Source organism: Centruroides vittatus, unplaced genomic scaffold (assembly GCF_030686945.1).
Source record: "Centruroides vittatus isolate TY-2023 unplaced genomic scaffold, ASM3068694v2 contig_2696, whole genome shotgun sequence".
In the NCBI taxonomy this organism is placed as follows: Eukaryota; Metazoa; Arthropoda; class Arachnida; order Scorpiones; family Buthidae; genus Centruroides; species Centruroides vittatus.
In genome coordinates this window covers 845,794-867,260 of record NW_027121716.1, presented here as the reverse complement: position 1 = coordinate 867,260, position 21,467 = coordinate 845,794, and the positions used below count along the sequence as shown (strand labels likewise).

Here is a 21,467-nt window from a genome sequence, read left to right as displayed (position 1 = left end):
TGAGTAAATCAGCTAAAGCATAGTTCAATATTTATTTTAAAAATATATTGCCAAATTTTCAATATACAATATTAATATAAGCAAAAATATAATTTTATTGCTGACATAAAAAAAAATGAAAGCTTTCTCTTTCCTCAATAAAATTTTTAACAAACCTTTTAATAACTGTATTATTTCATTAATTTGACAAGAATACAGTGTTATAATCTATTTACGAGCATTAAAATTTGTAATATCCAAAAATGCAACATCTTCCTCTTCGTCTTCGTAACGTTTTTCTGTAACATCATCATCATCATCTTCAACTTCTTCGCAACGTTTTCTTGTGGGAATAGGACCTTGAATTCCAAATATTTCATGTAATTCTTCAATGGTCTTGATCAATGTTATAACTACATGATCATCTCTTCTCTGAAATAACATCTCTCCTTCAAAAGTAAGAAGACCATGTTTTCTTGCTCTCATCAATATACCTACTACTTTATTTGAAATTCTAGTGTACATCTATTAATAAAAACAAAGAAAAAGTGATATAATTATTAATAAATACAATTATATTTAAAAACATCAATTCTTTCAGACAATTTATGATTAATTTGTTATATTGTATTTTAATTTTCATTTTAATCTCAGTAGTTATTTTCCATAAAATATGGAAAATATTACTCATTGACATTATATTACAGTCAAATCCCGTTATTACATTATCCGTTCATGTGAATTCTGCGATAATGCGAAGTAGATTTGTAATCTCGTGGACGAGAATAGGACTATTTAATTCGGTTAATACAAACAATTGGTTAAAATGTTGTTGACACGTGCATTGAAAACTGGTAATTAATAAGATTCGGAGATTTTTTGATTAAAAAAATCTGTAGTTGTAGTTTTACGAAACAGTTCTTATTTTTAATTGCTTTGCTTACGGAAATCACAAACAACTGAATTACAATATTAAATACTGTAATTAGTTTGTAATTTTAAATTCCATTGAAATTCAAGCAAATTAGTTATTTTTAAACTTGTAGATTTTTATGTGTATTCAGCTCCAAATTCAATTTGGTGGCTAGGTCAGACTGTAATTTCCAAGAGTGGTGCAACATCAAACGGGAGGAGGTAAAAATGTTTGCCGGATTTTTATTTTTAAAATTTATAATAAAAAAAGTAAACAAACATATACTGTTTTTTCACTTTTTGAATTTGACAATTTTTTGGTTTTTGAAATTTTCTTTAGGGGCACTCGCTTCCTTGTCCTTCCCGATTGTTCCACTAATATCTCAGTAACAAAATTCTTTCTTTTACAAGTTAGCTAAATTCTTAAAATTTCTCGAATGTTTAATGCTAACATGCCATCCTAAACTTTTTATATTAAGCATAAAAATATGTCTCTCTCAAACAAAATAATAATTTCATTAAAAATAATGGAATATATTAAATAAAATGCATATAGTTTATTAATTTATAAAATTATTAAAATGTTGGAAGTTTTTTATTTTAAGTATATATGTATAGAATCTAAAACCGTTTTCAATTCTCCATCATAATAACAAATCAACACACATGATCTAAATACAGTAACTTGTTTACTTTTCCATTGTTTTTCTACAGCATATAAGAAATTGTCTATCTACTACAGTTTCTTAACCCATTACTATAAAAATCTCAATTTACTTATGTAAATATATTACTATAAAAATCTCAATTTACTTATGTAAATATATTAATGATCCGATGTATTATTAATCATCCGATCAATACCCAAATTAATCGGACAATATTACGCTACAATTAAGATTTAGAAGTAGACGTTGGCGCCATCTCTTATCGAAAGCAGAAACTATAATTTTAATATAATTTAGAACAGTTGGACAGTCATATCTAAAGTTTAAATGTGTCTGGAAGAGTCAGAATGGCCTAACTGGTCAGCAAACCGCATGGTAAGTGGTGGTTGAGTTCGATGCCAATTCATGTCTGCCAGACTATTCTGAAGTGTATTAAAATTATAGTTTCTGCTTTCGATAAGAGATGGCGCCTAACGCCTACTTCTAATCACTTAATTTCTAAATCGTAATTGTAGTGTAACATTGTCCGATTAATTTGGCTGTTGGTTGGATGATTAGTAAATACTGTATATTAATTTTTTTATAATTATAGTGTGTCCTAAATGTTGCAATATATAAGAAAATTTAATACTTATTAGGAAAATATGACTTTAGTTATAAAACTAAGCCATTTCTTTCTGAATACATCTCTCCTACCCAATCTTAATTGACACAACATCTGAATGTTCAAAACATGGTCCCCTGAAAGAAATCTAAAGTGAACTTCAGAAGAATTCGTTTAGGTGATTATGTTTTCAACTTTTCCTCACACACCTAAGCTTTAATTAAAGTGTCCACACACATGATCTAAATACACCTTTACTTAGAATATTTTAGGTAAAAACCAAAAAGGGTTAAGATCTGGGGACCTCGGAATCTACTCCTCAAGACCACGACCACCAACCAATCCACGAACCTGGAAACCGAAGGTTTACAGTTCGTGGATTGGTTGGTATTCATTGGTATTCAATTCAGATGAAAGATTGTGTTACATCATGAAAAATCATAAATGAGCTAAATGATTTTTAAAAAGTTAACTTATACAAATGAATACAAATCTATATATTTAGCTATTTTTAATTCAACATTCTTTCTAAAAAAGAAAACTGTTTTCAATTTTTCAAATTAATTTTACAAACTAAAATTTTTAATAAAAGTTTTCAATTTTTCAAATTAATTTTACTACTTAAAAAAAATCCAAATTGTAACTATAATCTATAATAAAAACTTAATTAAAATTATTAATCAGAAAAAATATCCTTTCAGAATTGCTGAATCATTAAATTTATTTATCCTGTTATTATTAATCCACAACCGTAAAACTATATGGCTTCGAAAAGGAAAAAAAATCGTTTATTCATTAATAATTATTCATTAATAAAATTCCATAATCCTTTATAAAAGTATTAATTTAGTGAAGTTGTCTCTTAAAAAATTTATATTATACTAGGAGCTCAGTCGATTACCTTCAGTGTGTTTCTCAACACTATGCATTGCATTTTAAAATTCTTCACATAAACAACTAATATTAATTTTAAAACTTTACTTAGAATATTTTCAAACTAAAAATCTAAAAATTAATTGCAATTTTCAGAAAAAGAAGCAAATCTCTGCATTGTAGAAACATAAAAATAAAAAGAATAAAATACATAGTCACTCTAATTTTGAGTGATTTTAAAATAATGCAGAAGAGCAATAATTTTTTTTAATTAAATTTTTACGCGGGTAATAAAAGAAAAGTTCTATTACACTAAAAATTAACTCACTAGGTATATTGGTATGAGGTTTAAAAATCTGCATATGAAGTTAATCTTAACTCTAGAAATGAAAGAAAAAATCAGTGAATAGCACTTGTATAGTAGAAATGTAAACAATATACAGATAACTTTCAGTTGATTTTTTATGAAATTTTTTTCACACAGTCAGCTACATTAAGTTTTTGTTATAAATTTTATGTATTTATATCAATAAATTAATTTGATATTTGTGTCGATTGAATAAAAAATCGAAAAGGTGTGTGATAAATCTGTAATTATAATGGAAAAGCCAATAAGGTTCATAGTTATTTATAGCAAATTAATTGATAATACAGATCAGAAGCTTATATTGAATAAATTAGTTCTTTATATTTAATATAAATTGAAAAAGAGTTTAAAATAGTTATTATGCTTTTCAGGACAAATCTAAAATTTTAATATATTCCTATGCTGTGCAAACTCTTGTTTACAGGTGCATTCCCTAATGTGACTCCAACTCCTAGTTAATCACGCCAGCATATTAAGTTAATATTTCAGTATTTTTTTTTTTTTATATACCATAATGGATAATTTGCTTTAATACTCTTATTGTCAACAGTCTATCTTTGTTTAAACTGTAAAAAAAAATGTAAATTAATACAAATTTTTTTGAAGAGTCGGAAATCCTACATGCATTTGGATACAAAATGCTGAGGACATGCATTACTCCATTGTTTCCGAAACTGCACCTTCCAGCGAACTCTGTCAAGTGAAAATTTTATTATTATTTATATATCTCTTTAAAAGTGTTTTTAAAATAATTTTGTTTTAAAAATTTTAATTTAAATGATTTTATATTACAGCAAAGTCATGTACAATGCAAGAGATATATTCCGCATTACAAATCACATACATTATCAAAGTTTAAACCTAGGCCTAGAAGTTGAATAAGAAAACGTATACCTCTGGACGACAAAATTAGAATTTTGTATGAGTACCAGTTGCGATTTTTTTGTCATGTTACAGGAGAGCACATTATATGAGAATTCACTGTACTCTGAGGAATCCATGGGCCACACTTGAGAAATAGTTCATTACCCAAATTATCTTAGATACCTGGATACAAAATTTTCTAGTGTTCAAAACTACTGATGATTAATTTTCTTATGTATCACGATTTGTGGGATATACTGTATTTAAATAAAATTCTAACCTCAAATAATTCTCCAAAACTTATGACTGTTTTTCCATCTGGAAGAGGATGTCCATATTGGTATATTAAATCACAAAGTAATTGAACTTCACCGCTAATCAATTGACCAGCTTGAATTCCACGCTTTTCTGTTTTTGAGCCTTCGATTGGACGGCCATAACGGGGATCATTTTTGTCCCAAACAGGACGCTCGGTAGTATCAGCCCATTCAGAAAATGGATTTATCTTTTGCTTTGCCTTATGTTCCTCAGCTTTCTTTTGAAATGCAGCTACTCTGGTAGCTAAACTGTCATTTCCAATTATCTTGATAGGCTTCTTTGCACCATCTGCCATCTTTATCTGATTGAAAATGATTGATTTTATTAAATTATTAAATTCGTTTTAAAATTAAATTATGTTTGTTTTTCTATGTAAAAATTATTCATAGCACTTACCTATTGCCACTACAGGCAGATATCTGTAATGCAAGTTTTCAATCAGCCTCATGCTTTGTTAGTAAAAAAATAAATATGTTAGTATGACATTAGTTCATCATCATGTTTATATTTAAATGTTTTAATTTTAAAAAAATATAAAATGTTCATAAATAACAGAAGCATATTATCAAAATTTATGTGAATTATTGATTTTATATGAAAAATGATATGTGAATAATTTTTTTCAATATAAAAAAATCATAAACAATTTAATCTTATTCAAAATATAAGACAATGATTATAGAATATACTTTGCTGATATACATCGTATTAAGATTGTTCAAGAATACCATTACTAACTATTCTGTGATGTGTTATGAGAGCTTCAGAATATGCATATAGACCTATAGACCTAATGTTTGATAGTAAATCAGCTTTATTTTGAATGGTAAACGTCAGATACTAATGTTTCCACCATGTTGTTCATTGAAATTTAAAAGAAAATGTATACTTTGTGTCAAAAAAAAGCAAAAATTTGTAGCATAATCAAAAATAAATTAAACTTTTGACAGGTCTCATTATACAAGATAGAAACTATTATACCATACTATATTCAGAATAAGCCCTTCTGCACCCATATCCTTCATTAATTGCACCTACTCTGCCACTTATTAGAATCTGCAACCCTTCAACTTTTCTTTCAATTTAGGGAACAGTTCATAAAGCAAAACCAGGGAGCAAGTAGATTGGAAAAGCATTATATCCTTTTTTGGTCAGATATTCTCTGATCAGGAATGACTAATAGAAGCCAAGATGAAAGTTACAGGAACTAGAGTTCTTATAAACATCATAAAAAAATGGCTTCCAGTTGTGATTTGACAAATGGTACTAACAGAATTGTCTGGCTTTGAAAGAAGTTTATTTTAAGGGTAGTTCTCTGTAAATACTTGTGCTAGTAACATAATAAAAGCCTTATTAAAAGTTTGGCTTATTTTTGACTCTACCATGTATATCCATGTTAAAATGAGCCATATCAAATTTTGTTAAAAACTAGGCAAATATGTAACAAAAACTTTAAACAGTAATTGTTCAAGTAAATGTATGATGATAAACACTTTGTTGCATTGCCGTGTGATTGTCATTGCTACTTCAAAGGATTCTCTTGATAATGACATGACAATTGAAGTTGTTGTCGGTAATAACATGTGCACTAAAAACAAACAAAAAAAAAAAAACATTGAAACTGAGTAACATGTACTCTAGTTTGGTGAAAGAAATCCTACATGAAAACTGATGACAGATAATTATACAGGCAGCCCTTGACCTTCACACAATTCGCTATTTTGCACATTTTTACAAATACAGTAGAGCATCGATTATCCGACTTAATTGGGGACTGGGGTTGGTCGGATAACCAAAAAGTATGAAAAAATACATTATTAGTATAGTGTATTAGGCCTGGTTTAAATACTAGCTTCCCTTTCATGGTAGAGCCAGTGCTGCCAGCTAAAACATGCAAAAATTTAACAAAAATAATATTAAAGTAGCCAAGACATAACTAAATATTGTAGCGCCACATCACTAGCGGATATTTGAATTTGCCGACTAGAACGCAGTCGGTTAACCGATAAGTCGGTTAATCGGGGGTCGGATAATCGATGCTCTACTGTACCACTTTTTAAATATTTTTGTCGATAATGAAAAAATTTGCTTCCATGCAGAATGCTCGTACACTACAAAGTGCAGTAGCTCGCTCTACATTCTCGTACACGCATTGCTTCCTACAATAGCGGACTTCTCAGAATCCTAATCACTACTGTATTGTTTCAAGCAAAAGGTCAAAACAGTTTCAGTCTTGCATTAGGGCATACGTCAACATGCTGTGTGTTTTTCTAATTTATTTGTTTATGTTTAAATATTTCGTCCTTATAAATTGATAAGCATGAGTGAGAAACAGAAAAACTGCAGTGTTGATACAAACAAGAAGAAATTAAGGACCCATAAACTTCATACGATCGAGACAAAGATGGAAATAATTAAACGTTCTAAAAATGGCGAATCTTTTGCTTCAATCGGACGTTCATACAATGTAAACAGATCTACGATATATTCAATTTTGAAAAATAAGAGTAAAATTAAGGAATATGTTCAAAATTGTGGAAATATATCTTCAAAGATTGTTTCCAAAAGACATGGCATGTTATAGAAATCTTTATCAAGAAAAGAAAAAAAGGATGGTATTCAATAAACTCTAGACAAGTTTATAAAGAAAGCACCCAAAAGCAGTTAAACATGCCTTGTTAACTTCATTATGTATACATATCAATAAATAAATACTTTAAAACACAGTTTTTGGTGCATATTTTTTTAGATCCCTCTACTTTCGAACATTCAACATTTGCACACACTTTCAGGAACCAATTATGTGCAAAAGTCAAGGGCTGCCTGTATAATTTTTAATAATTCATGAACAGATGATACACATATAGCTAATTATGCAAAAATATATCTCAATTTGTACTGAGTTTATATGGCCATAAACAATGATTTTCAATGCAAGATGGTATGCAATCCTGAACGAAGACTTAAAAATGTCAGAACATATGACATTTTTAAGTCTTCATTCCATAGATGCTCAATGACGACTTAGCAGAACAAACAGCAGATAAGTGTGAAAATTTTAATTATAGCTGCTGATAGAAAAAAGCAGCAGTGAGGATGAACATAGTGTATATAGTATTTCCTATTAACCCACAAAGTAACATTTAACTATATTGAAATCTCCAAGATTACACAAGATCACAGAAATAAAAATATCATCAAGACAAATTGAAAGGAGTAGATAATACTGAAAATATTTTTTTCAATTAAAAAAAATTGTGCATAAATAATAATTATTAAAGATCAAAAGAAAATGAAAACTAATATGTACTGTATAAATGATATAGCAAGAAAACATTATTTTTACTAGCAGTTAATGTAAAAACAAATGTTTTCAATCATTTTTAGTAATCAATGCCAATTACATTGAGTTGATATAAACTGACTAAAAATTTATAATTATTTATAATAATTTCATATCATAGATAGGAGTGTCACCAAGAGTGTTAAATATTTAAGATTAAATAACAAAAATTTAGACAATCTAGAAAAATAACTCAACCAATTTTTAATAATTAAAAGAAATTCAGTCTAGCTTTAATATCATTATACTTGATTTTAATAATTAAATAAATAATTTGGTACTATTGAAACCGTGTTGTTATTTGTATTTGGTATACTGGCACAATGAAGTGACGCTTAATCAACACTGGGCAAGTTTTCCATCTTTATTTAGTTAGTACGCTATTTTACATATGCGTTTCGGGCTTTCGTCCCTCTTCAGCTAACTAAACATGAAAAAAAAAAGGTATAAAGCAACATAAGAAACTACAAATTTAACTATAAACCGAACATAAAAATTATTTCGCAACTAGTAAAACATACCTCAGTTTAAAACACACACCTGCGAACAACATTTAACGGACTGGCAGGCGACAAAAAAAGTGCATAACAATTATTGCGGTATCTATAAATACAGTTCTCGTACGACAGTCATAGTAGCATGGTTGGTTTCCTTTAATTTTAAAAAATTAGTGAACAACTTTATATGCACACCAAAACATCATTTAAAATACATCAACGTATGCACAATTTGTTGCACTTAATACGAGAATTAACACGTTTAATCAACACTGGGCAAGTGTGTGTTAATTCTCGTATTAAGTGCAACAAATTGTGCATACGTTGATGTATTTTAAATGATGTTTTGGTGTGCATATAAAGTTGTTCACTAATTTTTTAAAATTAAAGGAAACCAACCATGCTACTATGACTGTCGTACGAGAACTGTATTTATAGATACCGCAATAATTGTTATGCACTTTTTTTGTCGCCTGCCAATCCGTTAAATGTTGTTCGCAGGTGTGTGTTTTAAACTGAGGTATGTTTTACTAGTTGCAAAATAATTTTTATGTTCGGTTTATAGTTAAATTTGTAGTTTCTTATGTTGCTTTATACCTTTTTTTTTTCATGTTTAGTTAGCTGAAGAGGGACGAAAGCCCGAAACGCATATGTAAAATAGCGTACTAACTAAATAAAGATGGAAAACTTGCCCAGTGTTGATTAAGCGTCACTTCATTGTGCCAGTATACCAAATACAAATAACAACATGGTTTCGATAGTACCAATAAATAAATAATATTTACCAAAGAAAATTCACTGTTATTCGTATCATAAAAAAGAATACATAAAATTCATTTTAAAAGGCAACAAAACTTCATATTATATATTATTATAATGAAAAATTCCAAATACTTTAAAACAACTGTATTCATCAAAACACATCAACTGATTTTTAAAGCTAAGTTAAGCTTTCATTCAATACTTATATATTTTGCCAGTGATTTGAATTAATATCTTTCCGATTAAAATATTTAAAGCAGGAATAGAATGTAGAAAATAAAAAACATTCATGGAATTATTCAAAGTACAGCCAGAATCAGATATAAAACACAATCTAGTGCAAGATCTGAAAATAGATAACATTAAATTTAGCCTTCAAGTCTACTATTAATTCTTACTAACTGTATTATTTAATAATAATAATACAGAAGCTTAATGTAGGTTGTATACAGTTACTATATTATATAACTTACATATGTATAAAATGCATTGAAATTTCTTGATTTATTATTATTATTTATGATTGAAATCATCTTCAAAGGCCTGTATTTCTCTCGAGCTGTCAACGTGTCATGTAATTTACAGGAAGTATACTAACAATTCTGCATTCAAACACAATGTAAATGAATATACAGAAATAATTTAAAGTATAAATTTTCATAATTTCCCGAACATTAGCCAAATTATGAAGATTCATCGTCATTGACAGTCATTTTAGTGTAGATTTTTAGTGTAAAATAATATATTTTTTCAAAAATTATTTACATTTAACTCCACAAAATATATAGAGCAGAACTCGGGCTTAATTAACTTCATGCTGGTATTAAACAAACTAAAATGTTATTTATTCAGCTTTAACATTACAATTAATACATTCCAGAGCGCATTTAATCCAATTTTACTCACTGTTTTTTCTCCGGATAAGTTAAAACGTAGAAAAATACGAAAACTTGTAATGGACGGCAGACGATAAAATTAACATCTCCGGGATAAATTTTCACGAATAGCGCCCTCTGTCGCTCGTTACTAGAACTAAGCATTTAGTAGAACAAATGTGGTTATAGCATAGTGATTTATAGAAGAATAAACGTGTAATACTTTTTTTTTCATTAGAAAATGGTAAGATCTATTTGCTCTATTTCTTTTATAGTTACATTGAGAGATATTCTTGTGTTAAAGTAGATAAACATATACAAACGTAACATATTTTCTACTGTATTTGAAATGTATTATGTAAGCCTAAATTGCATACAACAAAAATTTTGAAGTTTTCTTTCAAATCACTTTCCATTATAATCTGAATATTCAATTCTCTTTTCTTTTTCACATTTTAAAATTAATCACATTCAAAATTACTTGTAGTAATTAACCTGTAATTAAGTCCTTCATATTTATTTATTATTTATTTTTTTATTAACTTTGCAAGAGAATTTTTATGTTTTGAGTTTATGAAATGAATTTATTAGGAAAGGAATGGAAGAAAAATATATTCATTGTTAGGCCTGTTAAAAACCTGGTGAATACATCTGTGCAACTTTCAAATGTATTTTATCATATTTGATCTCATATTAATAATTAAAGATGCAAATTAAATCTGCTTAAGAAAGTATTGGGAAAAAATTGGAAGTGTTATCGGTATTCTGGGTTTAATATAACAAAGGATCTCGTAAATATAAGAAAAGGATCTCGTAAAGGATCTCGTAGAAATAAATATATAATACAAAATGGAGAAATGCCTACTGCTTATTGATCATTGTACAACTTTCAGGATTGGTAAATATTGAAAGGCCAAACTTGCTATTGATTTAAATAAATTTATGAATTTTTTTAAGCTTTTTTGAATGTAAATTCTTGGAAGTTAAATTTACCCATTTTAACAAACAACAAGATATAATTAGCATTAAAATAAACAAAAACACATGCTTTTATTAAAATGTTGCCTTCTGTAATTAAAACTGTTCATTAGATAGTTTATGCAATGTGCAGATAAACTTCATCCTTTCTCTTATGTTAATCTTTGTAAAACTATTATTATTATTATTATGTTGGGTTTAGTGAGTTATACTCGGTTGACACCAGTGGCAGTGTATTATGCCGGACCAAAGTCAAGGCATAGCAACCAAAACAAAACTAAAATTAAATAAGTGTATCAGTGTCTGTATTCAGGAATTTCCTAACAATGTGGCATGTATTCAATATAGTGGCCTTCTGTAGTGTGATGTATCTATTTCTATTTAATTGTAATGTTCCCAGGCTTTTGTGTAGTGTGTGTGGTATCACACCTGTAGAGGAGAGAACGACAGGTACAATATCCATCCTCCACAGATTCCTTATTTCCTGGGCAAGTTCTGTGTACTTGCTAATTTTTCCAGTGAATGTATTTTGTATATTGTGAGTGTTTGGAATGGATATGTCTATAATGTATAATGTATTGTGTTTGTCAATGAGTGTGATGTCTGGTCTGTTGTGGTAAATTGTTTTATCTGTGATTATGGCTCTGTCGTAGTACATTTTGTGTTTGTTGTTTTCCAATACTGTCTGTGGAATATAATTGTAGTATGGTTTGTGGATGTCTAATAATTTGTGTTTCTTTGCAAGTTCTTGGTGTATTATATTTGCTACTTTATTGTGTCTATGTAAATAATCTGTCTGTGCCAAGAGCTTGCAACTAGAAGTGATGTGTTGTATAGTTTCTGGCATGATGTGACATTTGCTGCATGTTGTCATCTCTGAGTGTTGTATCTTTGAGTATGTGTTTTCTGTAGTTTTTAGTATTTATGACCTGATCCTGTATGGCAATCATGAATCCTTCCATCTCCCCAAAGAGGCATCCCCGAGCTAACCAGCTGTTTGACGCAATTTTGTCAACAAAATCCTGGGCTAGGTCATAAGGATGCCTGCCATGGAGTGCCTTTTGAGCTCACGATTGCTTAATGGTGTCTGTGCTTTTTATATGTTGTGAGTGTAAATTTAATGGTGTGTTATTCGAGTCTGCTAGAGTTACTGCTTTATATAACTGTGATGTTTCTTGTTTTCTATGGAAAAACTCTCACAGTGACTGTATTTGTTTGTAGTGAAGGTTAACTATGTCAATCAGGCCACGTCTGCCATCTTTATGTGGAAGGGTTAGTCTTTCTATGGTGGATTTAGGATGATGTTGTTTATGCTTAGTAAGTGTTGTTCTTGTTTTTGTTTGGAGTTGCTCAAGATCTGTGAGTCCAATGTATAACTCCAAAAGAATATGTGAGTACTGGGATGACATATGTGTTTATTGCTTTAACTGTGTGTTTTGCATTTAACTGTGTTCTGAGAATAGCATTTAACCTACTTTGGTATTCTTTAATTAATCTTTGCTTTATTTGTGTATGTTCTGTTAGTTTGGCCTATTGGAATCCTAAATACTTATAGAACTCACACTCTTCCATGAATTCAATAACGTCCCCATTTCCAAGTGCAAAATCTTCTTTCTTCAGGATTCCTTTTTCTATGTGAAGTGTTTTGCATTTATCTAGGCCAATTCCATTTGTATGTCCTTGGTGTATGAATGTGTGATTTGTAGGAGTTGATGAAGTTGTTTTTGTGTGGATGCATAAAGTTTTATGTCATCCATGTACATGAGATGTGACAGTGTAAACTGTGTTGTTTTTTCATGTCTGATATTGTAATCATATTGTGTGTTGTTTAGCATGTTGGTGATCAAAAAAGAACAATTATACACAACAACCTTATCCTACAAACAACACTTGAACTTATCAAACAACAGGTTGCTGATCAAATACGTCAACAGACAGAAACATTTAACATTATTAATGAAGATCATGTAACCTGTCAGGATAATCCAGCAACAAGCATTGATAATAGCACACATACAACAACTACCACTAATAATACTACAGACACTTCCTCATCCATCACTGATAACATAGACATGGATTTAGTTAATACGCTCTCACTTATATTTCAGGAAACACTCACTAAATATACAGGCAGAGATCCCACACAAAGACCACGAATACCAGAAATCAACACGTCGAAGGAAGTAGGAAAAACACTAAATTATGTAAACACTCACTTACTACCACACTACATTCATTCAATTTCTACACTCTCAGACATTCATACATTAGTTTATGCTGGGGCAGTCACAGTAGTAACACACCATGGACTGAAAATTCAATTTCTCATCCTGGGGTTGCGGCAATATTAAAGAGGGGTCTGGAAACAATAATGAAATCATTTTATGAGAAAAAATAATTTATTATAAACTTATAAACATTTTACTTACAATAAGTACACATGTAAAGAAAAAAAAATTAATGTGATGGTTGCATCTGTTTACATTTATAATTACAGTCAAAATTCAATTAGCAATAGTAAGGCTTACTGTTGTTATTCCTTTGGGTGGGAGTGGGGGATTTGCGAAATATTAATTTTATTTATATTTACTATTTGGGGGTCGTGGAGCTAAGAAGGTTGAGAATCACTGGCTTAGGATATATTTTTTTCTCATTTAACTTGAGAAAGGTGTGGATTTCTATTGTAGTTAGATACAAAAAAGAAAAAAAAAAGACTAGTTCATTCTATGCCAAGAAGACTAAAAGCAGCCATAAATACTCAAGGTGTAGAGCAACAAAGTATTAACTGTTGAGTTTTATGATAACGAAGTTTGTCAATTTTCTGTTAATTTCAAGTGTATGGAGATTTGACTGGTAATTTTTTGCTATTAAAAACCACAGAAATATTTCTTAAATATTTAGTTTATAATTTTGTAAAATATTTGAACATTTGACTGTGCATGCTTCATATATAGGTTTACCCAAACACATCTCAGATATTTAGATAGGTAGAAATTTACAAGTTGCCCAAAAAAAAATACCACCATTAACTTTTGCAATGCAGATTCCTCCCCCTGCATTGAAGATGTTCTATGAACAGTAAATTTTCTATTCTCTTCCCCTCCCTCTCTCTTCCTTACATCATCTCCCCTCTTAACACTTGTACAGCAATCTCCTGTTGTTTTAATAGCTGCAGGGTCATTTAGCCTGAGGATGACCATTTAACATGGGCAAAAACATTAGCTCTGTTACTTTTTTCTGCTGGTTTTTGGTGTCAGTTTCTGCTTTTAACATGAGATGATTGTTTAAGTATAAATAATAATTTCTATAAGGTAATTATTTCATTTCTCATAAATAAATTTATTTGCCATACAGACAAGACAGTTTTATTAACTGTCTTGACCGTAACTTTCATATGTTGCCTTGAAAATTAGTAAAACTTGCTAAAGCAATTTTCAAGGCATAACAAAAGATTGAAAAAATTTGTCTTAGAATAAAGAGAATTTCTAATTTTTTTGATCAAGTTTGCCAAGTTGTAAGGAACCCATGGCCAAAGAGGAGTGGTAACAGATGGGATTGAGAGCTCTTGATCTGACATGGAAGTTTCTGTTAACTGATTATGGTCTGATCAAGTATAACCATCATTTTATTTATCTTGTAAATGGCCATATTTTGATTTTTACTGTTATTTTATTTAGCTTGCATGATCAAATTTAAACAATGTTTGTATATTTTTTTCTACTGATGATCTGAAGACGACATATAAAGAAAACTAAAAAGTGCTTTATTTCCTGAGTATCAAAGATTTGTTGCTATTGAAACACAGCTATATATATGTATGTTATATATTTGTGTTTATTTAGAAATTTAGATGCATCATTTCTATCTTCAGAGTAAATTTTGAAATAAAGAAAAATGTTAAGAGTATTGATTTTAAACTGGATATTTGATTTTAGATGACATAATTTCATATATTAATAAATCATTACAGTTTAACAAATCAATAGAGTTCAATTACCACAACTCACTCAGCAAATAATAGAAACTCAACTCCACCTTAAGTTGCTCAGTGAGCCTAACTTGTGCCTTAGTTTTTTTACATTTTTGGTATTTTTATACAGTATTATTACATGATATATTATATTACATCTGATTATTACGAAGGCTATTTTTTAAATAAGGTCCGTTTTTTAATAAAAAGAAAAATACTGTAAATATCATTAAAATATATCTTTTTCCATATTCTACATACTTTTATCTACTTTTCTACATAATTTGCATTTTTGTTTAAACATTTGTCTTACTGCTCAACAATTTTTGAATTCCGACGTCAAAGAAATCTGCCGCCTGTGAAGAAGCCCAATCCACGACTGCAGTTATCACTTCTTCATCGTCGTTGAACCGTTGACCACCAAGGAACTCCTTTAAGTATCGAAACAAGTGAAAATCACTGAGTGCAAGGTCCGGACTGTGTGGATGATCGTATCGAGTCAAAAACGATAAAGCACTGTCCAATCTTTTTGTTTTGTGATCATCAGAAAGCAGTCTTGGAACCCACCGAGAACACAATTTTCAATAATTCAGTTTCTCCGAAACAATGGTATACAAAACTGATCTTGAAATCTGTGGAAATTCAATTGATAACGTTGAAATCGTGAATCGTCGGCTCTCTCGAATTTTGTTATCCGCATCACGAACCAAATCTTTAGAAATCAGAGAAGGTGGGCCAGGGCGTGGCTCATCATGCACATTAACTCGCCCGTCCTTGAACATTCTTACCCATTTTCGAACTTTATTGTCACTCATAGCATTATCACCGTAAACTTCACAAATCTGACGGTGAATTTTTGCTGCTGCCAAGTTTCTTGAACTCAAGAATCGAATAACAGATCGTATCTTATAGTCGGCGGGAGACTCAATTTTCTTAAACATTTTAAACTTCTACAGCTCGGCATACAGACAGACGATATGGCTGCAAATGGCGTCAAAACGCGCGCCAAGCTTGCTTGGAGCAGAAGCGCATGCGTACTGCCATTATTGCTCATTATTCTCACTCTCATTCACAAACGAACCTTATTTAAAAAATAGCCCTCGTATTTTATTTCATGCATGTATGTATGTATGTATATATATATATATATATATTGTTATAATTCTTCCATAATTTTTATATTTGAATTTATATATTCTATTTTTAGAACACCATTATTTTTTCACATTTAACTTGAGGATGGCCTATCAAACGGGCAAACTTAAGGTGTAGTTGAGTCGTCAATAGAGTTCTTCCACTTATTCTTTATAAAAATGTTATGTTACATTACATAATAAATTTTTATATAATTCTGCTTTGTTTCTATACTAATTAGTCTTGCAAATTTTTACTAATTATGAATATATGGTGCTTTTCATGTCATGTGCCATAGGAGGTTGTGCAGAGAAGCATCATGAGATTGTAGGCAAAGCATCAGGCAAGAGTATAGTGTACTGGTTATATCAGTGATTTCCAAACTTCCTTGAGCCACCGTCCCCTTGGTTCCATAAAGTTATACCCAACACCCTATAACTCATTTTCCTTGTGTGAAAAAAGCCTGGAAATAATCTTAGATAAACTTTTTTATGAACTTTACGCTTTATGTCCTTATCAGTAAGTACATTGTTCTCAACATCTAAAAACCATGCAATATTTCCTCTTACCTGTTTTAACAGAAGAAAGGGAAAAATGGTTAGTGATCCCAACCTTCATCTGTGGTCACTGTTCAGTGCCCTGCCTACAGTGCCCTCCTGCTGCCCACTTGTTTCTTTTCAGCCTCCTAGATTTACTCACCACCCATTTTGGAAACCACTGGGTTATGTGATGAATCATTTCAGATCTTCAATACTGTCAAAGAGAAATTAATTGCAGAAAATTCATGTGTGGGGTCAGATACACTTGATCCCAAGGCTTCTCTACGCAATCTTCTATAGTGTATGACTTATAAATAAATATAGTGTATGACTTATATAATATATATATAATTATTAATAAAATAATAGTTAATACTGATTTATATTACAATTTTGTATAATATATGTTTTACAGAGAGCTGTATTGTCATTTAATAAATTATAATATAAAGGACATATATCATGTATAACTCAAAAATTATAAATTTGGCAAAACAAAAATTAAGATTTATATTTTGCTTCTGTGATTGTTTAAAATTTTATTTTATGTTTATTTAAATGAAAAATGAATAATATTTTAATGGAATATTTAAATTTTGAAATTTATTAAAATTTATTAAATTTTTTACAGATTTATTTTTTAATGTTAATATTTTAGAAATAACTAAATATACAATAATTAATTATTTATTTAGTGATTATATGAACATTGCATTTTTTATATTTAGCTTTTTCTAAAGCATTCACATGATTGAAAATACTAATTTTCCCATTAATACATTTCTATTTAATTAAAATTAGAAATGAAAAATATATTAACATTTAAATTTTATAAAGTAGAATAATTAATGATTTTAATATTCCTTGAATATCAAGTATATGAAAGTCAGAACTTTAATTCTGTATCCAGTATAAATTGAACAGTTGATATTTTTGGAAAAAGATAGTTTATTAAATTAATAAATATTGAAAAATAATTATTATTTATTATTATATATGTATATTTATCATTTATTTGCAGTAATAGGAAGCTATTTTTATATTAATTTATCTAATTTATTTTTAATTTTTAAATAGACACATAGGAGTTGGTGACACCCTGTTGAAGTAAACTACGTAGTGCATGTTGTTATTAACAAGCTGCAGAAATCATTAGTATTTTGAAAAGATTCTTGTGTAAATAATAACTATAATTATCGTAGATTTATTTAAGTGTGAATCAACTAACCAAGTGCTAAAAGTTTTGGGTATCACCAATCCCTTATGAATCTGGTATTGTAGTAATTTTTTTTATTTAATAATTATTAATATTTTGTTTGCTTTTTTATTAGATGTAACAAGTACACTGTAAGTTTTTTTTGAATTTATTAAATATGATGCTTTTTTTAAACTAAAGATACAATAATTATTTTTAATATACCATTATAAAAATATATTTAATATATTGGCAGCAGTGTACTTCATTATTGATAGATTCATTCATTAATTTTCAATTTAAATTATCATCATATTAATTAATTAATAATTCTGGAAGTTGAGATTGGACATGGTAAATAGGAATTGTAGGTTTGAGTACTGCTCCAGACTGATTCTTTTCTTCCAGAATATTTTAAATTAAAAATTTAATTTAATTTAATTCAATTCTAATTTTTAAATTTATTATGATATGGTGGCTTAACGACTTGTCTCTAGCCAAATTTGTATTTAATTAGTTATTAGTTTAAATATAGACTGGTAGATAATCAACAATCTAATAGAGATCATTTGACAATACAAATATATTGGGAACTTGTTTATTATATATATTATTACTATATTTTCTCAATTCTAAGATTTATTTTTTACTTTTCTTTACTCAAAATGGAGATGCATTTTATCAATAATTTCTTAAATTTGTGGTCCAAACAAATTAGCAGTCATCACAGGTTAACTACATGGTTCTTTTTTTTTTGGCTGTGTTATTCAGCATTCACATCAGTTCAAATGAGTTTTGCCAGTAAAAATTATTTAATTTAAACTCCTTTTTAACATTTAAATGCCATCTTTCACACACTCCATAGGAAACAAATTTCAAACATAGCAATTGGTAACTGGATAAGGAATCCTTTTATTCAGGCCAAACTCATCTTTACTTCACCCCCATGGAATTTTTTTATTTTTTAGATACAAATTTCATGGAACATGTCAGCTGCTAAAGAATACAAGGACTACTTATCTAGTTAGCAGTTGGTGAGTTTGAAATTGGAAATGCACAGAAATAGAGCAGCTAACATTATCTATTTCATGACATTTGTATTATTTTTATAACTTGTTAGTTACCAAAGTTTTTAAAAATTATTTTAAAATTTTCCTTACATTAAAAGAAAATTTTGAAATTTAGTTTCAAAATCATGATGCATCTTAGAGCTGAAGAAATATGGTATAAAATAGAGAGGAAAATGATTATATTTTATTGAAATACAAAGAAATTTCAGTATTTCAAAAATCAAACTTCAATTTAATAAAAATATTTTTTCTATTATTACAAAATTATTATATTTTTTGTGATATTATTTTTATACTATAAATCAATTTTTATTATAAATCATATTCATTTTTATATCAAAGTAAAACCTCTCTTTATGACTACCTAACTTTGGTGGCTAAGATAGGCATGACCAAAAGTGACATTTTCATTTATGTGGCTAATAGAACAGGAAAATTCTACATTTTCAAACTCAATGTATTGTTTAGTATTTCAAACAGAATTATTGCTAGGCCTATAGTTTTGGGACAGTTTGCTGCATTCTTCTGACATATGATATTCAAATAAAATAAATCTTTATTTACAATCAACAAATTAAATTTATTTATAAAATAGGGCTGGCAGAAATATGGTATTAACAATGTAAAAACGCGTAAAGAATGATAAAAAATATCTTTACTTGCCATGTCCAATCACCAGGAACAAACTATTCTCCACAGCAGAGACAACCTTTCTTTAGAGGCTACACCTCTGCCAAATTATGTAAAACAGTCTAAAATATCCACAGTGACATGGCGAGTAAAGAAGATATTTTTTATTATTGTTTATGTGTTTTTATGTTGTTAATGCTGTTTTTCTGCCAGCCCTATTTTACAAAGAAGTACTATATTTTTAATTGTGAAGAGATTGTCACCTATGGACATTTTAGACTGTTTACATAATTTGGCAGAGGCGTAGCCTCTAAAGAAAGGTCGTCTCTACTGTGGAGAATAGTTTGTTCCTAGTGATTGGAGATGGCAAGTAAAGAAGATATTTTTTATCATTGTTTACGTGTTTTTACGTTGTTAAATTAAATTTATCTTTGGAATTTTTTATGAAGATAGGCAATTTATATATTTCTCCAATAATTTTACACAAAATTGATTGTATTTTGTAAAAATATAACTATATAAATCAGCAATGATTGGTCTATGTCATTGACTCATTATTTGCAACACTAAAGGAAGAAAAATATCAATAAACCTGATATAAAAATTGGTTTAATTAACTACACTTTTTTTGACACCTGGACACTTCTGCAAATTTAGTGACCTCCATTTAATGATTTTTTTTTTAAATTCTACTGTTAAAATACAGTATTTAAATAAAACATTTGCTATTATTTCATAAACATATTGATTCCTTTTATGGGTGCTAAACATTTCCATTTAAAACTGTACTGTACAGTACTTAAATGAACTTTACTATAAAGAGCTTGCATTCATTCTATTATTGTATTCATTGTGGTCGGAAATTGTATACCTCATAAGTGAGACTTTACTGTATTAGAATAGTAATGTTAATATGATGTTGGGTATGTTTATTTGGTAATTAATTTTATATGTTGTTATAAAATGCAATTAATATAAGTAATAATGTTTGAAATATATATTTATTTTCATTGGTGATTTTATGACTCATTAGGAGATGCTTTTAATGCTGGTCTCTGTTTATAATCAAGTGGTTTGAAAAGGCAACAATGAAATAAACCAGCTAAAAATTTTATAAGTTTTGATTAAGAATAAATATAATTTGCACAAATATTTTTTTGCTAGAAATTTTAAGAAATTTTTAAAATTAGTGAAGTGTTTACTACTGTATTAATTCTGCTTGCTGAATTATTTATTTGTAAAACAAAATTTCAGCAGGTAATAGCATATTAGCAAGCACCTCACTAATTAAGCAGGTAATATAATATAAATTAAGCAATATTAATAAATTTAACTAACCATAATTTTAGTATCAAAATTATTTGTGTCTAACCTATTACTTTAGTAGGTTTTGTTAATTAGTGGTGTATTTAGTATATTATCATCAGAAAACCTTTTATTAATGTTTACATTTATCATAAAAATCCTGAAATTGAATAATTTATTTCATCGATTCCATTGATAATAGATATTGATTAAATTCAAATAAACAATTGACAATTGACAAAATTTAAATGTACTATCACTTTTATCTTTTGGAAAACAAGGATAATTACAAATAGGTTTAGTGAAATTATTTGATTATGAAAACTTTATTGAACATTTTGAATCGGCTTATATCATATATGATATATTCAAATGTAAAATTTGAATAAAAATTATGTTTGAAGATATCATGCAAATTATGCAAACTGTGGATATTCTACCTAAGTAATTTGAATCTAGTTTGATGTTATAGAAGGAATAATAATTTTATGTTGAAAATAGTGATATTTTTAATAATATATTGAATTAATTAAAATCTGTTATTAATGCAATATGTTTTGTTATTATTATATTTCACATTC

At 28.6% G+C, this 21,467-nt stretch overlaps 2 protein-coding genes across 4 annotated transcripts in view; one reads left to right on the top strand and one right to left on the bottom strand.

Moving 5' to 3' along the window:
* Nucleotides 1-13: 13 nt before the first annotated feature.
* LOC136971739 (actin-binding Rho-activating protein-like) lies at nucleotides 14-10,223 on the bottom strand. 3 transcript variants are annotated; one of them, XM_067266232.1, is made up of 4 exons: nucleotides 10,094-10,210; nucleotides 4,982-5,034; nucleotides 4,548-4,886; nucleotides 14-504 (listed from the first exon to the last, which is right to left on the bottom strand). In XM_067266232.1, the coding sequence occupies exons 3-4, from the start codon at nucleotides 4,878-4,880 to the stop codon at nucleotides 208-210; spliced, it is 630 nt and encodes a 209-aa protein (XP_067122333.1). In that variant the 5' UTR covers nucleotides 4,881-4,886; nucleotides 4,982-5,034; nucleotides 10,094-10,210; the 3' UTR covers nucleotides 14-207. The 3 variants fall into 3 exon arrangements, with proteins under 3 accessions (XP_067122333.1, XP_067122335.1, XP_067122334.1); XM_067266234.1 differs by having other exon boundaries at nucleotides 4,982-5,004; nucleotides 10,094-10,172; XM_067266233.1 differs by lacking the exon at nucleotides 4,982-5,034 and having other exon boundaries at nucleotides 10,094-10,223.
* Nucleotides 10,212-21,467, top strand: part of Prp40 (pre-mRNA processing factor 40) — a 75,517-nt gene continuing 64,261 nt past the window's right edge. Inside the window, exons 1-2 of the mRNA XM_067266229.1 lie at nucleotides 10,212-10,306; nucleotides 17,764-17,958. Of these exons, the coding sequence (XP_067122330.1) occupies nucleotides 17,950-17,958 (9 nt within the window). The 5' untranslated portion in view covers nucleotides 10,212-10,306; nucleotides 17,764-17,949. The remainder of the gene's footprint in view (nucleotides 10,307-17,763; nucleotides 17,959-21,467) is intronic.